The sequence below is a fragment of the Rutidosis leptorrhynchoides genome, chromosome 6, assembly GCF_046630445.1.
Source record: "Rutidosis leptorrhynchoides isolate AG116_Rl617_1_P2 chromosome 6, CSIRO_AGI_Rlap_v1, whole genome shotgun sequence".
NCBI lineage: Eukaryota > Viridiplantae > Streptophyta > Magnoliopsida > Asterales > Asteraceae > Rutidosis > Rutidosis leptorrhynchoides.
The window spans coordinates 192,361,804-192,387,578 of NC_092338.1; the positions used below are offsets into that span (position 1 = coordinate 192,361,804).

At 34.8% G+C, this 25,775-nt stretch overlaps 1 protein-coding gene across 1 annotated transcript in view; it reads left to right on the forward strand.

Moving 5' to 3' along the window:
• The window catches only part of LOC139854321 (uncharacterized), a 33,003-nt gene extending 7,968 nt beyond the window's left edge, over window positions 1-25,035 (forward strand). Inside the window, exons 6-7 of the mRNA XM_071843632.1 lie at window positions 24,300-24,372; window positions 24,847-25,035. Coding sequence (XP_071699733.1) covers window positions 24,300-24,372; window positions 24,847-25,035 — 262 coding nt within the window. The remainder of the gene's footprint in view (window positions 1-24,299; window positions 24,373-24,846) is intronic.
• The last annotated feature ends 740 nt before the right edge of the window (window positions 25,036-25,775 follow it).

A 25,775-nucleotide genomic window follows, 5' to 3' on the forward strand; every position in this document is an offset into this window, starting at 1 on the left:
ATCTATTGGGCCTAACGAACCCCATCCAAAGTACCAGAAGCTTTAGTACTTCGATGTTGTTTTTATCATGTCCGAAGGATTTCTCAGAATGATAGGGGATATTCTTATATGCATCTTGTTAATATCGGTTACCAGGTGTTCACCATATGAATGATTTTTATCTCTATGTTTGGGATGTATATTGAAATATGAAATCTTGTGGTCTATTATTATGATTTGATAATATATAGGTTAAACCTATAACTCACCAACATTTTTATTGACGTTTTAAGCATGTTTATTCTCAGGTGATTATTAAGAGCTTCCGCTGTTGCATACTAAAATAAGGACAAGATTTGGAGTCCATGCTTGTATGATATTATGTAAAAACTGCATTCAAGAAACTTATTTTTGATGTAATATATTCTTATTGTAAACCATTATGTAATGGTCGTGTGTAAACGGTATATTTTAGATTATCATTATTTGATAATCTACGTAATGCTTTTTAAACCTTTGTAGATAAAATAAAGGTTATGTTTGTTTTAAAAATGAATGCAGTCTTTGAAAAACGTCTCATATAGAGGTCAAAACCTCGCAACGAAATCAATTAATATGAAACGTTTATAATCAATATGAATGGTACATTTCAGTTGGTATCAGAGCGTTGGTCTTAGAGAACCAGAAAATTGCATTAGTGTGTCTTACCGAGTTTGTTAGGATGCATTAGTGAGTCTGGACTTCGACCGTGTTTTTCTTCAAAAATGATTGCTTAACATTTTTTTTGTTGGAAACTATATATTATTAACATGTAAATATTATGTGATATATTAATCTCTTAACATGTTTGATATTGTGTGATAGATATCTACCTCTAGTACAAATCCCATTGATTCACCTAATAATAATGAAGAGTCGAATATATTTTGGGAAGATTCACAAATTCCCGAAGAGGAACCGGAAGAGGAGGAACCAGAAGAGGATGAACAGGAAGAAGAGGAACCAGAAGAGGAGGAATCGGAAGAGGAGGAATCAGAAGAAGAAGAGGTTCCGGAGGAAGAAATATTGATACCTATAGTAAATCGATTACATAAAAGAAAATCCTCAACCAACAGACCAAAGTTAATAATGGTCAATGGTGTTTCCGCCGAGGAAGCAAAATATTGGGAAGATTACCAATTTTCCGATGAATCGGATCCCGATGAGGATTCCGATGATGTTATAGAAATTACCTCGACCCAATTTAATAAAGCGAAAGAAAATAATAAGGGAAAAGGTATAAAAATAGAGAAACCCGATTCCAACCCCGATGAACTTTATATGTATCGACAACATCCGTATTTCCTAAAATGTAACAATGACCCGGGAACCTCTAAACCACCAGGTTTTTCTAAACCATTATGAAAAACGACGGCTCGTATTAGAGGAACACCATATATTCCTAGAAAATTAGGAAAACGAACCAAGTCCGAAGAAGAAGAAACCAGTGATTTAGATTAGAGGGTTGTAATCATGTTGTGTATTATATGTATTGTAGTGTGCTTGTACTTTAATATTCTATGTAAAAATTGCTTGTATTGTTTGTTAATTATCTTTTACGAATCTAATCCTTGTCTATTTTACAGTATAAAAACAAAATGGACGTTAAGGGTAGACAACCGAATATTTTAGAAGACCTACCAGAGGATATGATTAAGGAAATCTTGTCTAGAATTGGTCAGAATTCATCAGCACATTTAGTTATGGCGAAATTAACTTGTCAAACATTTGAAAGACTTTCCAGAAATGCCTTAGTTTATAAAAGGCTCTCCTTTGATAGGTGGGGTATATCACATTGGGGAGACCGTAAGTTACGCCGTGTTTTCTTTAAAGCATTAAATGCGGGGAACTCAAATGCAATTTTACGCTACGGGTTAAGAACCTATTTTGACTCAACATATCCCAACATAGGATTTCGCGAGTTAGAAAGAGCTTCTAACATGCAACATAAAGAAGCATGTTATACTTACGGCTTAGTGATGTTCGCTTCTTACCAAAGTGAGAAAAAGAATATCGGATTACAACTTTTAAATAAAACCTTTCCACAAGTGACAGATTTAGTAGTTGAGGTGAGAAACAAGGTTTTTAGATTATTACGAGGCTGTTGGACATTACGAAACCCTCGTCCTTTTGACGACATTACAACATGCTGCCTAGCCAATGGTCATAACGGTTATTTTCCACAAGACCAAGGATGGAAATTCGTCTTAGTAAAACCAGAATGCATGACTTGTTTCTGGACTTATGAATTACGTGTCTTTATTTCCTTTGCTGAACAACTTGCGTATTAACTAGATTTATCTTCAAAACTGTTCTGTATCATAGTGTACTATATTTCATGTTATATGTAATATAACGAAGTTATAAGTTTGAAGAATATTTGTATATGATATATTATTATAATCCATTTTTCATATGGAATTGTAGTAGTTGAATTGTATATTAGCTATTAAGTATGAACTTAACGGGCAGGTAGTACCCGAATTTAAACTTATAAAATGCTAATATGAAGAAAAAGCTTTTATAAATGAGTTCATATTATGCTACGAAATACTATTGACTACTCTTAATATTCTGCATGATTAACTCGATTCAGTTGGCTATTTTGAAGGAAATGGCACCGACTACTCGACACACCATGAATATGAGCGAAGAGGAATTTTGTACCTTTCTTGCTGCAAACATAGCCACAGTACAGGCTGCGCTACATACCAACAATAACTCTGAATCTAGCAATGCAGCTAATGGCGCAAGAAATCATGTAGGATGCTCCTACAAAGAATTCACTGCCTGCAAACCTTTGGAATTTGATAGAACCGAAGGACCAATTGGATTGAAACGGTGGACCGAGAAAGTCGAATCGGTGTTTGCCATAAGTAAGTGTACTGAAGAGGACAAAGTTAAGTACGCTACGCATAGCTTCACAGGTACTGCATTAACGTGGTGGAACACCTATCTTGAACAGGTAGGACAAAATGCTGCTTACGCACTACCGTGGTCGGCATTCAAGCAATTGATGAACGAGCAGTACCGTCCTAGAAACGAAGTCAATAAACTCAAGACAGAACTTAGAGAGTTACGAACACAAGGGTTCGACGTTACCACACATGAACGACGATTCACATAGTTGTGCCTATTGTGTCCAGGAGCATTCGAAGATGAAGAAGAGAAGATCGACGCATTTGTAAAAGGGTTACCAGTAAGGATTCAAGAAGATGTGAGTTCACACGAGCCCGCTTCTATACAGAACGCAAGTTGAATGGCTCATAAACTCATAAATCAGATTGAGGAAAGAATTAAAGAGCAGGCGACTGAAGAAGCCAATACAAAACAACTCAAGAGGAAGTGGGAGGAAAACGGTGACAAGAGTCACCAGTACAACAACAACAACAACAATTACAACTACAATCGCAACAACTATCCTAACAACCGCAACAACAATCGCAACAATAACCGCAATCCTAACAATAACTACAACAAACATCCCAACAACAACAACAACAACTACAACAACCGTTTCAACAACAATAACAATCCCAACAACAACCTCAATAACAACAATGGCAACAAAAACCAAAAACAGCCATGTCATAGGTGTGAAGAAAATCATCAGGGTTTTGCACGACATTTTGCAACAGGTGTAAAATAAATGGTCATAGCGCGACAAAGTGTGAGGTCTATGGACCAAAGTTTAACAGAACTAAAGGAACAAATATTGTCAGAACAAGTAATGCCGAAACAAATAGTGTCGGAGCAAGTAATACCAATGCTGTTTGTTATAAATATGGAAAACAGGGCCACATTATTAGAAATTGCCCGAATCAGGGGAATACTAATGGGCAGGGCCGTGGAAGAGTTTTTAATATTAATGCGGCAGAAGCACAGGAAGACCCGGAGCTTGTTACGGGTACGTTTCTTATTGACGATAAATCTGCTTATGTTTTATTTGATTCGGGTGCAGATAAAAGCTATATGAGTAGAGAATTTTGTGCTAAATTAAGTTGCCCATTGACGCCTTTCGATAGTAAATTTTTACTCGAATTAGCAAACAGTAAATTAATTTCAGTAGATAATATATGGCGGGGGAGAGAAATTAAACTGGGGGATGAAATTTTTAGAATTGATTTAATACCAGTCGAGTTAGGGAGTTTTGATGTAAAAATTGGTATGGACTGGTTGAAAAAGGTGAGAGCAGAGATCATTTGTTATAAAAATGTGATTCGCATTATGCGTGAAAAAGGAAAACCTTTAATGTTGTACGGAGAAAAGAACAACGCGAAATTAAATCTTATTAGTAGTTTGAAGGCGCAAAACTTATAAGAAAAGGTTGTTACGTCATTCTAGCACACATCGAGGAAGTTAAACCTGAAGAAAAGAACATCAGTGATGTTCCTGTCGCAAAAGAATTTTCCGATGTATTTTTGAAAGAATTACCGGGATTACCCCCACATCGATCCGTTGAATTTCAAATAGACCTTGTACTAGGAGCTGCACCAATAGCTCGTGCTCCATACAGACTCGCACCCAGCAAAATGAAAGAATTACAAAGTCAGTTACAGGAACTTTTAGAGCGTGGTTTCATTAAACACATCACCGTGGGGAGCTCCTGTTTTGTTTGTCAAGAAGAAGGATGGTACATTTAGGTTGTGTATTGACTACCGAGAGTTGAACAAACTTACCATCAAGAACCGCTACCCACTACCGAGAATAGACAACTTATTTGATCAACTACAAGGCTCGTCGGTTTATTCGAAGATCGATTTATGTTCTGGATATCATCAAATGCGGGTGAAGGAGGATGATATTCCAAAGACTGCTTTTAGGACGCGTTACGGTCATTACGAGTTTATGGTTATGCCGTTTGGATTGACTAATGCACCAGATGTGTTCATGGACCTCATGAACCGAGTGTGTGGGACATATCTTGACAAGTTTGTCATTGTTTTCATCGATGACATACTTATTTACTCGAAGAATGATCAAGAGCACGAAGAACATTTGAGAAAAGTGCTAGAGTTGCTGAGAAAAGAAAAACTGTACGCTAAGTTTTCAAAGTGTGCATTTTGGTTGGAAGAAGTTCAATTCCTCGGTCACATAGTGAATAAAGAAGGTATTCAGGTGGATCCAGCAAAGATTGAAACCGTTGAAAAGTGGGAAACCCCGAAAACTCCAAAACACATACGCCAGTTTTTAGGACTAGCTGGTTACTACAGAAGGTTCATCCAAGACTTTTCCAGAATAGCAAAACCCTTGACTGCATTAACGCATAAAGGGAAGAAATTTCAATGAAAAGATGAACAAGAGAAAGCGTTTCAATTGTTAAAGAAAAAGTTAACTACGACACCTATATTGTCATTACCTGAAGGGAATGATGATTTTGTGATATATTGTGATGCTTCAAAGCAAGGTCTCGGTTGTGTATTAATGCAACGAACAAAGGTAATTGCCTATGCGTCTAGATAATTGAAGATTCACGAGCAGAATTATATGACGCATGATTTGGAATTAGGCACGGTTGTTTTTGCATTAAAGACTTGGAGGCACTACTTATATGGGGTCAAAAGTATTATATATACCGACCACAAAAGTCTTCAACACATATTTAATCAGAAACAACTGAACTTGAGGCAGCGCAGGTGGATTAAATTGTTAAATGATTACGAATTTGAGATTCGTTACCACCCGGGGAAGGCGAATGTGGTAGCCGATGCTTTAAGCAGAAAGGACAGAGAACACATTCGAGTAACTGCTATGAATATAATGATTCACACTAACCTTACTACTCAAATAAAGGAGGCGCAACAAGGAGTTTTAAAAGAGGAAAATTTAAAGGATGAAATACCCAAAGGATCGGAGAAGCATCTTAATATTCGGGAAGACGGAACCCGGTATAGGGCTGAAAGAATTTGACTACCAAAATTTGGAGATATGAGAGAAATGGTACTTAGAGAAGCTCATAAAACCAGATACTCATTACATCCTGGAACGGGGAAGATGTACAAGGATCTCAAGAAACAATTTTGGTGGCCAGGTATGAAAGCCGATGTTGTTTGACGTGTTCTAAGGTCAAAGCGGAGCATCAGAAACCATCAGGTCTACTTCAACAACCCAAAATCCCGGAATGGAAATGGGAAAACATTACCATGGATTTCATCACTAAATTGCCAAGGACTGCAAGTGGTTTTGATACTATTTGGGTAATAGTTGATCGTCTCACCAAATCAGCACACTTCCTGCCAATAAGAGAAGATGACAAGATGGAGAAGTTAGCACGACTGTATTTGAAGGAAGTTGTCTCCAGACATGGAATACCAATCTCTATTATCTCTAATAGGGATGGAAGATTTATTTCACGATTCTGGCAGACATTACAGCAAGCATTAGGAACTCGTCTAGACATGAGTACTGCCTATCATCCACAAACTGATGGGCAGAGCAAAAGTACATTACAAATGCTTGAAGACATGCTACGAGCATGTGTTATTGATTTTGGAAACAGTTGGGATCAACATCTACCGTTAGCAGAATTTTCCTACAACAACAGCTACCATTCAAGCATTGAGATGGCGCCGTTTGAAGCACTTTATGGTAGAAAGTGTAGGTCTCCGATTTGTTGGAGTGAAGTGGGGGATAGACAGATTACGGGTCCGGAGATAATACAAGAAACTACCGAGAAGATCATCCAAATTCAACAACGGTTGAAAACCTCCCAAAGTTGATAAAAGAGCTACGCCGATATTAAAAGAAAAGATATAGAATTTGAAATTGGAGAGATGCTCATGCTTAAGGTTGCACCTTGGAAAGGCGTTGTTCGATTTGGTAAACGAGGGAAATTAAATCCAAGGTATATTGGGCCATTCAAGATTATTGAGCGTGTCAGACCAGTAGCTTACCGACTTGAGTTAGCTCAACAACTTGCGGCTGTTCATAACACTTTCACGTCTCAAATTTGAAGAAATGTTTTGCTAAAGAAGATCTCACTATTCCGTTAGACGACATCCAAATTAATGAAAAACTTCAATTCATCAAAGAACCCGTCGAAATAATGGATCGTGAGGTTAAAAGACTTAAGCAAAACAAAATACCAATTGTTAAGGTTCGATGGAATGCTCATAGAGGACCCGAGTTCACCTGGGAATGAGAAGATCAGATGAAGAAGAAATACCTGCACTTATTTCCAGAAGATACAACAACATCTCCAACTGCTTAAAATTTCGGGACGAAATTTATTTAACGGGTAGGTACTGTTGTGACCCGAACTTTTCCATGTTTATATATATTAAATGAAATCGATTTTTTACATGATTAAGTGTTTCCAACATGTTAATCAATCAAACTTGTTAAGACTTGATTATTTGAAATGAGTTTCATGTAGACAATTGACCACCCAAATTGACTGACGACTCACGAACGTTAAAACTTGTAAAAATGACATGACGATATATATATAGATATACATATAGTTAACATGAGATTATGATAAGTAAGTATCTCCATAAGTATATTAACAATGAGTTATATACATAAAAATGAGACTACTAAGTTAAGAAAGTCGAAACGATATATATAACGATTATCGTTTTTACAACGTCTTACTAAATACATATGTATCATATTAAGATATTGTTACACTATATTGAACATGATAAAATGATAATTATATATGTTAACAATGAACTACAAATGTAAAAACAAGACTACTAACTTAAGGATTTCTAAACGAGACATATATGTAACGATTATCGTTGTAACGACATTTAAATGTATATATATCATATTAAGATATAATAATATATCATAATATCATGATAATATAATAATTTAACATCTCATAAGATATAATAAACAATGGGTTAACAATATTAAATGAGATCGCTAACTTAAAGGTTTCAAAACAACACTTACATGTAACGACTAACGATGACTTAACGACTCAGTTAAAATGTATATACATGTAGTGTATTTAGATGTATTAATATACTTTTGGAAGACTTCAAGACATATATAAAAACACTCATACTTAACGAAAATGGGTACAGTTACATTCCCATTCTTTTTTTTTTCAAGAATTCTATTTGTATTCATACCCGTATTATACACAGCTTCTAGACGTACTTGCTGTGGGTATATACCAATAGGAACTAGCATGAGATTCCACTCTTGATTATGTCATGTATGACTAATCAATTTTAACTTCTACCATGAACTAGTCAACTAACTAGAACTCCTTTTAACTCCACTCACCATTTACCACTCATCATTCACTCCATTTCACTTCCAGTTCTCTTTCTAATTCTCTCTCAACACACATACACACACTGTAACACCCCGTTTTTCTAAACATGAAGCTCGGGGCATCATTTGAAGTCCAAAAATGATTATTTAATAGTTTGGATGTAATACATTGACCATGATTGACTTTGGGATGTTTTAAAAGTGAAGTTGGAGTACATCAGGTAAACTGTCGAGTTTGAGTGCAGTTTATCGCGTTCTGGTGCGTCGCGTTCCATGACAAACATGCTTGAAACGACACAACTTCTGATGGTGATTTCTGTCCACTTTGTCGCGTTTGAGTGTTGTTTGTCGCGTATTGGTGTCGTGAAACGCGACAAGGTGTCGCGAAATGCGACAAATGTCGCTGTAATGACATTATTAACCCATTTTAATGGAATCTTTTGAGGGTCTTTTGGTAAATTCACTTATGGCCGGTTCTAGAGCCATAAGACTGATTCAAGGCTCATATTATCCTCATTTTCACTCAAAAACACTTTCACCTTCAAACCCTAGAGAGAGAGAGGAGAGTTTTAGAGAGAGAGAACTCCATTCAGAGAAGAAGGAGGTTGTTTCGGGTCAAACCTCAAGTGTTAAAGTTGTTCATCTCGTCAACGACATCATTTTGGTGGTATTGGTAAGTCTCAACTCCGAATTTCATCTTTGTAATTTGATATTCAAGTTTAGGGTTTTGAGGTAGTTAGTTGTAAAACCCATTTAGGAGGTGAAATGGGTAATTGTAACTAGTTATTGTTGATGTTGGTGGGTTTTGGGGTTGGTTAATGATTTAACCATGTTTAAGGCTTGTATGTAGCTTGTAATCACTAGTATTAGTGATTATAGAAGTGTTGGAACCACTTTGGGTGTATTTTGGTTAACTAATTTTGAAATGGGTCAAATTAGGGTTAAGGTGTCATATTGGGCAAGATTGGTATTTAACGTTTATGCTTGGGTTTAATTGGTATATTAGGACCATTGTCACTTGTGTTAGTGATCATTGGCTAGTTTTGGCGCGGTTTGAGCTTGGAAGTGCATTTGGGTCGAAATTGCACTATTTAACAATTTGGGTCGATTTGTAAATCCACCCTAATTGTGTTGTTATATTTGTGTTAATGGAATAGTTACTTTCCATTGGCGTGTTGCGGATTACTTGGTTGCATTCATCAAGGCTTAAGGTGAGTGTTAATATCCAATGTGCATATGTATGTGTAGGATGGGTGTGGGTCGGGTGAAGTGGTTCTAGGTCATAGAGCTCACTTCACATATAGGTGGATTGATGGACTTATGTATAGGTCCAATTGGCACGGTTTTACGTTTTGGTTGACCACCTTTGGCGAGGTGCACACTTTGTGTGTACGTTATCACATGGGCGTGTGATGTGGATTATATAACCCCAATGGCGAAGGGTTAATATTGTGAGTGGAGTATTTATACGTACGTGTATATGGCGTATCTATTTGTGGGTGTTATGGCATGAACCATCGAGCCGGTAGTGCCATAACATGTGTGCGATAAGATGTGAACCACGTGCCGGTAGCATCGAGTGTGAACCACGTGCCGGTAGCACTATAAATATAATGATGTGAACCACGTGCCGGTAGCATCGAGTATGAACTATGTGCTGGTAGCACTATAAATATAATGATGTAAACCACGTGCCGGTAGCATCGAGTGTGAACCACGTGCCAGTAGCACTATAAAATGAGGCGTGAACCACTTGCCGGTAGCGTCAAAGTGTGGACCATGTGTCGGTAGCACTATAAAAGAGTGAGACTCAAATGCGTATGGTGTGAACCACGTGCTGGTAGCACCATAGCGTTATGGTTAACCATATTATGTTGTTAGATATTGTTTAGCATGTTAAATATTGTATACGTATATTGTTGTATTGTTGTGATGTAGCTAACCCTCTGGGTGTAGCTCATTGGCGTTGTTCACCTTATCGTTGGTGAACTAACTTATACTTTGTTGATATCTTTAGCTTGTGCTTAGAGATCGTACGGTATGCTTAGTGTAGTTGCCTTATACTTGGATGCTTCGGTATGCGGTATTTGACTTTTATGTGGCGTGTCCATTTTATACATATATATGTATGTAGTATATTATCACTCACTAAGCGTTTGCTTACCCTCTCGTTATTGATATTTTTATAGGTTCGCATGCTTGGCGGCTCGGGTTAGCTTGGGGATTAGAGATCATGGTTAGGTTGCTTTAGAAGATCTTGCTTTTGGACTCGATTAGGATTTGGGTAGCGTAGTCCCAAATCACCATGCTCGGTTTTGTGTAAACGTAACTAGTCGGGTCATAATGATTACAACGGGATTACGATTTAATTAATGAACCATTGTATTAGGGAGTTTAAATTATTGATGTATGTTATAAGTTCATTGAACTTACTTTGGTAACAAATATGTTTTGGAATTAGTGTAATGGGACCTAAAGTATTATTTAACGCGTATTAAAAGGAAAAAATTTTATGGGCCGATTTTAATACGGGTTGGGTTGTTTCAAGTGGTATCAGAGCATGGTCTAAGGGATTTAGGTTACTTGAGATAGGTGCCTCGACTTAGAATTTTGTGTGTGCTAAATTGTTGTGGGACTTGTAGGATTACGGGTTGGAATGGGTTATAGTTAGTGCCTTGTTGTAGGTGGACTAACATTTATATTAGTAATGCGGATATTATTAATATGTTATTGTGTTGTGATAATAATTCTCGCGTGTGTTTATATCGCGTAGAATTTTGTTTGTGTTTGTTATATCATCGAGCGAGGCGGTCATTGTACTAACGAGTTGATATGGCGTGTGTGCGTAATAAGGACTTGCAAACCTTATTACGGGTGCAAATCGTGTCTAGCAAGTGATGTACGATGAGTGTTTAGCAAGATGGGGCGGTGTTGTGTGCATAACTTTATACGTTCGTGATCTAATCGCTTTGCATTCCTTAGAATGGCGATGGGAAACGGGATCGAGACGAATGATGCGGAGTTTAATGCTAGAGTTGCGGCCACCATTGTGGAGCAAATGAGTGCATTTCGGGAAGAAATGGATAGGAAGTATTCCGAATCTCGGAGTAGTGGTGAAATGGAGCGTTGTCTTAAGAGCTTCATGAGGACTAACCCCCCAATGTATGATGAGAAACCGGATCCTTTAGTGAGCATAACTTGGATCTCGGATGTCGAAGGGTGTTTTCGCACTATTGAATGCCCTCCCGAGAAGAAGACAAGACTCGCTACTAGCTTGTTGCGGGGTAGGGCGAAGGATTGGTTGGATGGTAAGATTGACCTTGTTGGTAGTGAAATGTTTATGGTGTTATCGTGGGACGAGTTTAAGAAGGAATTCTTCGAGGAGTTCCGAACTTCAGCCGATTTGTCGGAAATGCGTAATGAGTTGCAAAATTTGCAACAAGGTTCTATGGACTTGAATACTCTCAAGACGACCTTTATGGTGAAGGCTCATTTTTGCCCGGAGTATTTGGAGAATGATCATTTGTTGATGCAAGATTTCTCTCGAACCTTGAATGATGACTTGAAGAGTAAGATTAGCAGAGTTCAGGCGAAATTGTTTGCGGATTTATTCGCCGCGGCTAGAGGTTTCGAGTCGTATTCGCGATCGAAGGTTAGTGAACCTTCAAGTGAGAGAAGGGTTGTTTCGTATGGTGCTCCAAGTAATAGGGCTAAGGGTCCGATTGTGAGCACGGGTGTTGCACGAACGAATATATCGGATTCTAGTGCGGCAGGGAGACGTTAAGGTACGTTTCGTTTTAATAAATATGTCCCTTGATTATTTATTAAGTGCTGTTTGAATTTGAGTTGATTAAAAGCCTTGTGTTGTGCATATTGTTGTTATGGGTGACGTTCCTAATGGAAGTACCCTATGGTGACGTTTGATTGTCGAGCGAAGGGCGTAAGACTTGGTGCAACCAAGCATTCCTTAATATTTGGAAAATGTTTCTACCAAGCCATGGAAATGGGCTTTGGTGTTCGGTTGTTAAGCACATGTTTGCTTTCGTGTTGAAGTTGATGAACCATGAGGTTCGACGGGTGGGATGAAACCCGAGAAATCGAGTGCTTAATCTCGATGTATGTTGGTAAAGGAGTCTACATGACGCGATATTAGGTGCCTCTTTTATACCTACTAGCGTAGTGCTTGACTCCGATTGTGTTGCGGTTACATTGTGCTTAGGGTACCGAAGTGAAACCCTTAGGTACATGAGTGACTGGGTGGAAGTTGACAAACTATAGGAGTTGGATGATTGCGAGGGTATGGTTTGTGCAATTTGTGGTACACTTTTTGTTCGAAGTGTTTATGGATAGGTTAAGATCCTTAGTATGCTCAAGGTTGGAACAAGTTATGGTGATGGGTCGAGCGAACCCAATTATTTGGTAAAGTCTATCTTTGGTAGCATTGTACGGTTGTACGAGTTGTGGATATGGGACGTAGTTCCAAGTGGGAGAGTTACACTCCCGCACGAGGAAGTTCTAGTGTGAGATTTTGGATGACGTTTTAGTAGATCCGAAACTTGTGTTGGGACCTAGTTTTGGTTGATTTGTGGTAGAGTACAAATTCGGTTAAATTGTACTTATGGTTTGGATTTAAATTATCACCGAGGTGCTAATGTGGTAAATCTCGTCGAGAGATAATGGACGTGTTTGATGAGCAAGGTGAAATCCCTCAGTTAAGGGATGTGCCTATCGGATTCTCTTCTAGAGAATTATTGTTTTGTGCCTATGTTTGATACAGGTGGTTCTTGCTCGATTGTGTGAATGGTTAGTGGTATCCGTTAGGATTCACTATGGCGTAGCAGAGCGCGATGTTACGCTACTTGTTGTTCGAGGCCAAAAAGGGCGTTGATTGGTGAAGCATGACCTTCGGGGTCCGCTGACTTAATACCCCTATTGTTGATTGGTGAAGCATGACCTTCGGGGTCCGCTGACTTCATCATGGTATTGTTGATTGGTGAAGCATGACCTTCGGGGTCCGCTGACTTCATCATGGTATTGTTGATTGGTGAAGCATGACCTTCGGGGTCAGCTGACTTCATCATGGGAGTAGTGACATATCGGTGAAGCATGACCGTTGACGGGGTCTACTGACTTCATCCGATGTTGAGTGATCTATCAGTTGTTTTATACACCGATGGTGGGGTCGTAAAGACTGTGTGGTGTGATCTATCGGTTGTTTTATACACCGATGGTGGGATCGTGAGGACCATGTTGTGTGATTAGTGATGCGATAGCCGTGTTTCGCTCACATGTTGTTACGGGTGTGACAATAGTCGATTTTGTACACCTTAGGATTAGCGTTGCCATAGTCGTTTTGGGCGCTTTTGGTTTTAGCCGTTGCTTATGATGTTAGGATAGTGGCGTATTGGTTGTATTGCGCACTACAAGGGATGTTAAGTGGTAAGTGTTATCTGTAAGGATTCGTTTGGTTCGGTCTTCATCATTTAGGGTTGTTGACCTTAGGTTGAGACTTGGTTGCTTTTAGCATTGTACTCAGTAAGGGTACACTAAGGGATTGATATCTTGGTTCGAGATTGGTTGAGTTTTCCCGATGCGAGAGAATGAGTAAGGTTTTAGTGCTCGGATTGTGATTTGATAAATCGCGGGTGACGATTTAGTTGCTAAAGGTAACTCTTTGAGAAGAATTGCCCGAGGGAATTGGAAGAATACGTGGCGATTTCGCGTATTCTAAGTGATTGTTGTAACCTTCGGTTGTTGCGTGTATTGTACGGCTCAGAATGCGTGCAAGTGTGTGTCTTAGTTAATGGATTAGTCCTTGGGTTAATGAGTAATGTGATGAAAGTCAGATTGAAACATTTGTTGAGAACCGTAGTGGGTCGGTTTGGATTGATTAAGTGATTAGGATCACGAGGACGTGATCAAATCTAAGTGGGGGAGAGTTGTAACACCCCATTTTTCTAAACATGACGCTCGGGGCATCATTTGAAGTCCAAGAATGATTATTTAATAGTTTGGATGTAATGCATTGACCACGATTGACTTTGGGATGTTTTAAAAGTGAAGTTGGAGTACATCAGGTAAACTGTCGAGTTTGAGTGCAGTTTGTCGTGTTCTGGTGCGTCGCGTTCCGTGACAAACATGCTTGAAACGAGACAACTTCTGATGGTGATTTCTGTCCACTTTGTCGCGTTTGAGTGTTGTTTGTCGCGTATTGGTGTCGCGAAACGCGACAAGGTGTCACGAAACGCGACAAATATCACTGTAATGACATTATTAACCCATTTTAATGGAATCTTTTGAGGGTGTTTTGGTAAATTCACTTATGGCCGGTTCTAGAGCCATAAGACTGATTCAAGGCTCATATTATCCTCATTTTCACTCAAAAACACTTTCACCTTCAAACCCTAGAGAGAGAGGAGAGTTTTAGAGAGAGAACTCCATTTGGAGAAGAAGAAGGTTGTTGCGGGTCAAACCTCAAGTGTTAAAGTTGTTCATCTCGTCAACGGCATCATTTTGGTGGTATTGGTAAGTCTCAACTCCGAATTTCATCTTTGTAATTTGATATTCAAGTTTAGGGTTTTGAGCTAGTTAGTTGTAAAACTCATTTAGGAGGTGAAATGGGTAATTGTAACTAGTTATTGTTGATGTTGGTGGGTTTTAGGTTGGTTAATGATTTAACCATGTTTAAGGCTTGTATGTAGCTTGTAATCACTAGTATTAGTGATTATAGAAGTGTTGGAACCACTTTGGGTGTATTTTGATTAACTAATTTTGAAATGGGTCAAATTAGGGTTAAGGTGTCATATTGGGCAAGATTGGTATTTAACGCCTATGCTTGGGTTTAATTGGTATATTAGGACCATTGTCACTTGTGTTAGTGATCATTGGCTAGTTTTGGCGCGGTTTGAGCTTGGAAGTGCATTTTGGTCGAAATTGCACTATTTGACAATTTGGGTCGATTTGTAAATCCACCCGAATTGTGTTGTTGTATTTGTGTTAATGGAATAGGTACTTTCCATTGGCGTGTTGCGGATTACTTGGTTGCATTCATCAAGGCTTAAGGTGAGTGTTAATATCCTATGTGCATATGTATGTGTAGGATGGGTACGAGTCGGGTGAAGTGGTTCTCGGTCATAGAGCTCACTTCACATATAGGTGGATTGATGGACTTGTGTATAGGTCCAATTGGCACGGTTGTGCGTTTTGGTTTACCACCTTTGGCGAGGTGCACACTTTGTGTGTACGTTATCACATGGGCATGTGATGTGGATTATATAACCCCAATGGCGAAGGGTTAATATTGTAAGTGGAGTATTTATACGTACGTGTATATGGCGTATCTATTTGTGGGTGTTATGGCATGAACCATCGAGCCGGTAGTACCATAACATGTGTCCGATAAGATGTGAACCATGTGCCGGTAGCATCGAGTGTGAACCACGTGCCGGTAGCACTATAAATATAATGATGTGAACCACGTGCCGGTAGCATCGAGTGTGAACCACGTGCCGGTAGCACTATAAATATAATGATGTGAACCAAGTGCCGGTAGCATCGAGTGTGAACCACGTGCCAGTAGCACTATAAAATGAGGCGTGAACCACGTGCCGGTAGCTTCAAAGTGTGGACCATGTGCCGGTAGCACTATAAAAGAGTGAGACTCAAATGCGTATGGTGTGAACCACGTGCCGGTAGCACCATAGCTTTATGGTTAACCATATTATGTTGTTGGATATTGTTTAGCATGTTAAATATTGTATACGTATATTGTTGTATTGTTGTGATGTAGCTAACCCTCCGGGGGTAGCTCATTGGCATTGTTCACCTTGTCGTTGGTGAACTAACTTATACTTTGTTGATTTCTTTAGCTTATGCTTAGAGATGGTACGGTATGCTTAGTGTAGTTGCCTTATACTTGGATGCTTCGGTATGCGGTATTTGACTTTTGTGTGGCGTGTCCATTTTATACATATATATGTATGTAGTATATTATCACTCACTAAGCGTTAGCTTACCCTCTCGTTGTTGATATTTTTATAGGTTCGCATGCTTGGCGGCTCGGGTAAGCTTGGGGATTAGGGATCTTGGCTAGGTTGCTTTAGAAGATCTTGCTTTTGGACTCGATTAGGATTTGGGTAGCGTAGTCCCAAATCACCATGCTCGGTTTCGTGTAAACGTAACTAGTCGGGTCATAATGATTACAACCGGATTACGATTTAATTAATGAACCATTGTATTAGGGAGTTTAAATTATTGATGTATGTTATAAGTTCATTGAACTTACTTTGGTAACAAATATGTTTTGGAATTAGTATAATGGGACCTAAAGTATTATTTAACGCGTATTAAAAGGAAAAAATTTTATGGGCCGGTTTTAATATGGGTTGGGTTGTTTCACACACACTTATGAACGAATTTTTCCAGTAGCTAATCATCATCTTCATCAAAAATTACTTCAAGAATCAAGCTATAATCATCTTAGGAAGAACACTTCAAGAACACTTCAAGAACACTTCGAAAATCCTTTCAAGTTTACTAGTTTACATCCAAGCTATCTAATCCAATCCAAGTAATCATCTAAGATCAAGAAACCTTTGTTATTTACAATAGGTTATCTTTCTTATTCAAGGTAATAATCATATTCAATCTTTGATTCAATTTCTATAACTATAAACTATTTTAATTCGAGTAAAAATCTTACTCGAACTTGTTTTTGTGTCATGATCCTACTTCAAGAACTTTCAAGCCATCCAAGATCCATTGAAGCTAGATCATTTCTTGTCACTTCCATTAGGTTTACCTATTAAATTTGAGATAGTAATGATGTTCATAACATCATTCAATTCATACATATAAAACTATCTTATTCGAAGATTTAAACTTGTAATCACTAGAACATAGTTTAGTTAATTCTAAACTTTTTTGCAAATAAAGTTAATCCTTCTAACTTGACTTTTAAAATCAACTAAACACATGTTATATATCTATATGATATGCTAACTTAATGATTTAAAACCTGGAAACACGAAAAACACCGTAAAACCGGACATACGCCGTCTTAGTAACACCGCAGGCTGTTTTGGGTTTGATAATTAAAAACTATGATAAACTTTTATTTAAAAGTTTTTCTTCTAGGAAAATGATTTTTCTTATGAACATGAAACTATATCCAAAAATCATGGTTAAACTCAAAGTGGAAGTATGTTTTTCAAAATGGTCATCAAGACGTCGTTCTTTCGACTGAAATGACTACCTCTTACAAAAATGACTTGTAACTTTTATTTCTGACAATAAACCTATACTTTTTATGTTTAGATTCATAAAATAGAGTTCAATATGAAACCATAGCAATTTGATTCACTCAAAACGGATTTAAAACGAAGAAGTTATGGGTAAAACAAGATTGGATATTTTTTTTGATTGTTGTAGCTATGGGAAATATTGTAACAATTCTATACAAATCATAACTTAACAAACTTATATTGTATTATTCATGTATTCTAATATATATTATGTAATCTTGGGATACCATAGACACGTATACAATGTTTTGACATATCATATCGACCCATCTATATAATATATTTTGGAACAACCATAGACACTCTATATGCAGTAATGTTGGAGTTAGCTATACAGGGTTGAGGTTGATTCCAAAATAATATATATAGTTTGAGTTGTGATCTAGCCAGAGGCTTGTATACACTGGGTCGTGGATTGATCCCAGATAATTTATATTGATTTATTTCTGTACATCTAATTGTGGACAACTAGTTGTAGGTTACTAACGAGGACAGCTGACTTAATAAACTTAAAACATTACAACGTATTAAAAATGTTGTAAATATATTTTGAACATACTTTGATATATATGTACATATTTGTTATAGGTTCGTGAATCGACCAGTGGCCAAGTCTTACTTCCCGACGAAGTAAAAATCTGTGAAAGTGATTTATAGTCCCACTTTTAAAATCTAATATTTTAGGATCAGAATACATGCGGTTTTATAAATGTTTTACGAAATAGACACAAGTAATTGAAACTACATTATATGGGTGAATGATCGAGGCCGAATATGCCCCTTTTTCTTGGTAACCTAAGAATTAGTAAACCGATCTACTAATTGACGCGAATCCTAAAGATAGATCTATTTTTCCTAACGAACCCCATCCAAAGTACCGGATGCTTTAGTACTTCGATGTTGTTTTTATCATGTCCGAAGGATTTCCCAGAATGATAGGGGATATTCTTATATGCATCTTGTTGATGTCGGTTACCAGGTGTTCACCATATGAATGATTTTTATCTCTATGTATGAGATGTATATTGAAATATGAAATCTTGTGGTCTATTATTATGATTTAATAATATATAGGTTAAACCTATAACTCACCAACATTTTTGTTGACGTTTTAAGCATGTTTATTCTCAGGTGATTATTAAGAGCTTCCGCTGTTGCATACTAAAATAAGGACAAGATTTGGAGTCCATGCTTGTATGATATTATGTAAAAACTGCATTCAAGAAACTTATTTTTGATGTAATATATTCTTATTGTAAACCATTATGTAATGGTCGTGTGTAAACGGTATATTTTAGATTATCATTATTTGATAATCTACGTAATACTTTTTAAACCTTTATAGATAAAATAAAGGTTATGGTTGTTATAAAAATGAATGCAGTCTTTGAAAAACGTCTCATATAGAGGTCAAAACCTCGCGACGAAATCAATGAATATGGAACGTTTATAATCAATATGAACGGGACATTTCATAACAGATCAGAGGACAGGAACAAATTCGTTAACAGGAGATGAAGAAAAAAATGGATCAGATTGCGATGGTTATTAGATTCACATAATATATCAATTTTTATAATTTATATTTTCTATTAATAATTAATAAATATAAATATATTAATAATAATATTGTTAATAATATTGTTAATAATAATGTTGTATTATTAATAGTAATATTAAAACAATAATACAGTTAATGTTAATAATAATTATCATAATAATAATACAATAATAATAATAATTATTAATAATAATGTTAATAATAATATTACTAATGATAATATTAATAAATTATATTACTTTTAATGATAATACATAATAATAATACTAGTAATAAGAAGGTACAAGTTTCCATAAAAAGATTAATAATACTGATATTGATATTAGTAATAATAAAAGTAATAGTAATAATATTATAACAAATATATATTTTTTTTTTAACTTGTAGTTACATTTAATTATTATTGTTATATTTATTATATGATAATATATGTTGAATATTTATTATTTATACTATATATATATATATTACCATATAATCCTAATTATTAATAAGAATCATATATATATATATATATATATATATATATATATATATATATATATATATATATATATTGATAATACTTAATTATTTTGTATATTATTTTACATTATAATTCAAGTAATTTAAAGTGTATTTTATTAACTCAACATATTATATATACACTTACGTTTATATATACATATATATATATATATATATATATATATATATATATATATATATATATATATATATATATATATATATATATATATATATATATATATTTTGATAATACTTAATTATTTTGTATATTATTTTACATTATAATTCAAGTAATTTAAAGTGTATTTTATTAACTCAACATATTATATATACACTTACGTTTATATATATATATATATATATATATATATATATATATATATATATATATCTATATCTATATTCATTTATGTACATATTTATTTACACACAATGGTTTTTGAATCGTCGGGAAATAGTCATAGGTCAAATGGTATCATGAAATAGTTCCAAAATTTTCGAGACTCAATATTATAGACTTTGCTTATCGTATCAGAATCATAATAAGATTTAAGTTTAAATTTGGTCAGAAATTTCCGGGTCGTCACAGTGACCATTATATACATGTCTCAGACTCGATCACAACTCAAAGTATATATATTATTTAGAATCAACCTCAACCCTGTATAGCGAACTCGAGCATTACAGCATATAGAGTGTCTATGGTTATTCTAAATAATATATATAGATGACGTCAATATGATATGTCAAAACATTGTATATGTGTCCCGATTTATACGACAATATTTAAAGTGCGTAAAATAAATAACAGAAATTAAATGACGATAAATAAAATTGCAAGAATTAAAATTGCGATAAATAAATTGCGATAATGTAATAAGGAATTAACAGTTAGCTAGGAACAGTTAGCTAGGATTTTGTTAGCGTGGATTCTTACAGAATTTCTCATAGTTAATTTGTTTGTTTCTAACAAATTTTATTTTGGTCCAATGTTTTCTTCATTATGCCACTTGTTCGATTCTGATATGTCAAAATCCAAATATGAATTTGAATGAAAATAGTTATTCTGTGGTGAACGGATTCGTATATCGGTGGATGTAAGTAGGATAGTAAATGACTGTTGAATCAAATTGGAAGAATGTACAGTGTAACTTATTAATGTGAAATCTAAATATTCCTCGGGTATTACCTACCCGTTAAAATATTTTCAACATAATCAGTTTTTACAAAAGAATTTTTAATTACAATCTTTATGAAAACATATATACATATATATTTTCTTTAGATGTAATCATGGATTTAATGAGTTAATGTGATATTTAACTTACTTGATTTACCGTTAGAAAAAGAATATATAATCTCTAAAACATTAGAGATTACATATTTTCCATGTCGAACGAAGATAAATGATGTAGAACGTCATATAGAACGAAGATAATCGATGTAGGACATCATGTAGTATGATGATTATGCTGGAGGTACAGACTGTGAGTTTGAGGCGTGTAGTGTTGAGGCTTGTGCTGCGGATGTTGTTGTTGGTGGTACTGGTGTTGTCGGTGATGTTGCTGAAGCTGGTAGGGTTTGCACCATGTTTTACAATTTGATTACTCGAGCGCGAAGCTCGTTGACTTCTTCCATTATTCCGGGATGATAGTCGGTCAGAACGAGCAGATGAATATGGTTTAGAATTGTGGATAGAATATAATCGTGTCGAACTACTCTAGAAATGAGGCTGAAAATTGTGTTTCGGATAGGTTCGCCGGTAAGTGCTTCAGGTTCCTCACCAAAAGGTGTATTCGGTTGGTGGAAGGGATCGCCTTCTTCGCGTCTCCATTGATTAAGTAGGTTACGAACCCATCAGATGAATTGGTTGATTCATTCTGGTGACGCTGCTTCTAAGGCTTAGGTGAACATCCATGTCGGAATAGCTGTCGGATTCCAAAGAACTTGAACTAGTGGCGAGTTCCATTTCGTACAATTGATTAAAGGGTTTTTCGGTATAAAATGATTTTCGGCTATTGGATGGTATTCTAATTACATAGAATATCTATATATATAGAACAAAAGATTTGGTAGAATACGGAGGAATTTACGGAATATGTCAGGCAAAGTTTACAGTAACAGATACGCTAAGATATGAATTTTGTCTATACACTATTCATGCAATCAATGCAGTAAGATGTGTCTAGACTAAGAATGATAAGCATATGATTCTCTAAGAATGATAAGCAGGTAATTTTCGATACAAAATGATAAGCAAAACTTTTGACATGCAGACACGCTCGAAATCCAGACTCACTAATGCATCTAAACAACTATCAGTTAGACACACTAATGTAAGACCTGGTTCGCTAAGACCACCGCTCTGATACCACTTGTCACACCCCATCCTAATCCTCCTGGATGAAGTCATGAACATTTGGTCCCATTGCGAGGTGCTGTCCTAAATATGTCATGAACGACTCCATGCAATATCTTTAAAATGAGCAAATGCACAGCGGATGGTTTCTTTCATACCTGATAATAAACATGCTTTAAAGTGTCAACCAAAAGGTTGGTGAGTTCATAGGTTTATCATAATAAATCATTCCATAATTTTAATAGACCACAAGATTTTAGATATTTAATTGTACACGTAACCCGAGTACAAAATAGTACACATAACCTGCGAATTAAAATTCATTCATATGGTGAACATCTGGTAACCGACATTAACAAATGCATCTAGAATATCCCTAAATATACAGGTACACTCATCTGTATATAAAATTGAAGTACTAAAGCATCCATAACCTGGATGGGGTTCGTTAGGCCCAATAGATCTATCTTTAGGATTCGCGTCAATTTGGGGGTCTGTTCCCAAATTCTTAGGCTACCAAGCTAAAAAGGGTGATATCCGGTATAATAATTCAACCATAGAATGTAGTTTCAGTACTTGTGTCTATTTCGTAAAATAGTTATAAAAGCAGCGCATGTATTCTCAGTCCCAAAATATATATTGCAAAAGCATTTAAAAAGGGACCAAATGAAACTCACAATACGATATTTTGTAGTAAAAATATTCATACGACGGAACTGAACAATGCAGGTTGGCCTCGGATTCACGAACCTATATTCAATTATATATATTAACACATGTAATGGTAATCAAGTAGTTCATCTATTAATTATATTTATATACTTATCGTTGTAGTTATATAATTAAAAAATATATATATATACTTTATTTATATATTATATCTTTAGTTAAATGTTATATACCTTTATTTTGTAAAATAATTAATATTGAAACATATAGTTATATTAATATTTATATATATTAATATTTAGTATTATATCAAAAATTAATAATTTGTTATATGTAATATTTATAAATGTTAATATGTTTAATATAAAGCTTTATGTAATATTATTAAAAGTATATAATATTTATTTGTTATATAAAAATAATGCTCATTATGATACAAATACTGATAAAATAATAATAATAATGATAATTTTTAATAATAATGATAAAAATAATAATGATATTAGTATTAATATTAATAATTTCAATAATAATTGTAGTAATAATAATGTTAATGATAATAATAACACTAATTTTAACAATAATAATATTAATAATAATAATGTTAATAATAATAATAATAACAATAATTATAATAATAACTAAATCATAAGTTTTTTACTAATAATAATAATAATGATAATACTATTAATAATAATGATAATATTAATAATAATAATGATAATAATATAAATTATATTAATGTTAATTATAATAATAATTTACTTGCGATGATAACAATAATTAATAATATTAGTAATAGTAATAATAATAATCGTAATAATAATAATAATAATAATAATAATAATAATAATAATAATAATAAGAATTAGAATAATATAATAATAATAATATTAATTATAATTATACCTAAATAAGATAAACGCGTTTGATGGTGGCTCTCAGATCAGATCGAGCATAGCAGGAAACAAAACGCAGAGGAAAAAAATCATCATCGCACAAACCATTAACAATCATCATCAATATTAACAGATCAATCGAGTAGTAATCATCGATGAATAGCAAGTCTTCGATTCGTCATCATCTTTGTTCAACATCATCATCATCAGTCTTCGTCGTCATCGTGGATCATTATTCTTCCCCAATGGATCAAGTAATCAATTCATTAATTGGCGAACTAGGTAATTGGTTCATTGATATTTTCTTAATTTCAGATCTATATATATATATATATATATATATATATATATATATATATATATATATATATATATATATATATATATATATATATATATATATATATATATATTCTATGATTTTTTAAAAGGATCAAACATAGACAGTAATAAAGGGTGTTTTTGGTAGGTTTTGTTTTGATGTAATAACAACAATGATCTCTATTCTTCCTCATTCGATCAGAATTAAAGACGAGCAGCAATATTTAGTTACAAATTTGTAGATGATTGTTATGGTTTGGTTCTTGACTACAACAGGTAGCAGGAAGTAATATTGTATCGAGCAATTGCAGTTCGGTTTATAATGATTAGTGTTGGTGATGTTTGATTGTGATGATGTTGGTTTTTGTTTGAAAGAAAACAGAACCAGTAATGTCTTGCTTGTAATGATGTTTCATTGAACACAGGTGGTTTCTTGCTTCGAATAGAAAAGGACAGCAGATAGTAGCGGTAGGAAGTAAAAAAAATTCAATGGAGATGGTGATCGATTTTGGTTGAAGATCGAAACAGAACAATGATCTGGTAATGGATTTCTTTTGTTATGGTTCTAGTTAGTTCTTGTTAATGATGATAGATATATATGATGGTAATTAAGGGTGGTTTGATGTTTTGTTCCAATTAGAAATAGAAAACGTACCACCATAGATTAAATGTGTTTGGTTATGTTGCAGGTGATACTGAAGCATAAATAATAACGACAGTAGCAGGTAATAAGTAATTCAATGGGTTGAGTTTGGATTTTAGTTTTGTTTGAGCAAGGAGTATATCAGTAAGTTGATTTATTCGTGAGGTTATGGTATTGAATTGAACATTTGTTGATATATAGATGATGATGTAGTTATGGTTGGTGGTGTCCAATAAGGATCAACAAGGTTGTTAACAGAAAACGTGTAAATGATAGAGGCTGTTTTCAAGGTGGTTATGATGACTGTTATGTTGTTCGAATGAAAATAGAAAAGAATAGAAGTGGGTTTCGTTGATGTTGGTTCAAGTGGTGGTTATCGTGGTTTGAATGTAAACCGAAATAAGAGAACATTCACGGTTATAAGCTTCGATGGTGGTGATAGTTTTCGTGATTATTTGAGTAGAGAAGATAGGGTTGTTCATGGTGAGGTTGGCGAATGGGTGTGGTGGAAGTGGTGATGCTTGTTTTTGTGTAAGGGTGTATGTAAGTGTGTGCATACCGTAAAGGATGTAATGTAAAGGTGTTTCATTCAATAAAGTAAAAGTGTCTATTATTGTATCTTTGCTATGTATATAACGATATCCTGGACCCATACCTCTATAAATATATAGAATATTAACAATCCATCAAAAATAGTAAAAGGATGATATGATTAGTTTGCTTTCAAAGAAAAATAAAACAATTAGACATGGTGAGTTGGAGTGGGGTTAAGGTAAAACAATTGAACAAATAAATTAAAGAAACAGTAATCTAGTGTAACATGTGAGTTGAATAATCAAGGTATAGTAAAGCAAAAGCAGCCTCTTCTTGTTCTCTTCTACCGACGCTTTTCTCACTGAGAGTATATCGTGCTCCGTTGTAAATCCGTGGCGGATAAAAGTCTTCGGAAAAACCCTAAATTTTTACAGTAATTGTATTTATTTATTTTAGTCATTTTGGTATAAAATTCGGTCATTATTTATTAAATAAGAACTAAGCTACTATTCACTCTCACCCCAAGTAAAATATGTTTAGTGTTAAAATTTATCAAATAACTTCTAAATATATTATTAATGAACTTATAATTTATAAAATTTTCATTTCAGATCATTGTTAATTTTAAAAACACATAAGTTCGAATTAAACTTCTCTAAATAATAATCGAAACGTCCAACGAGTATTACAATAATTTAATATTTATTTTTAATATACCTTATTT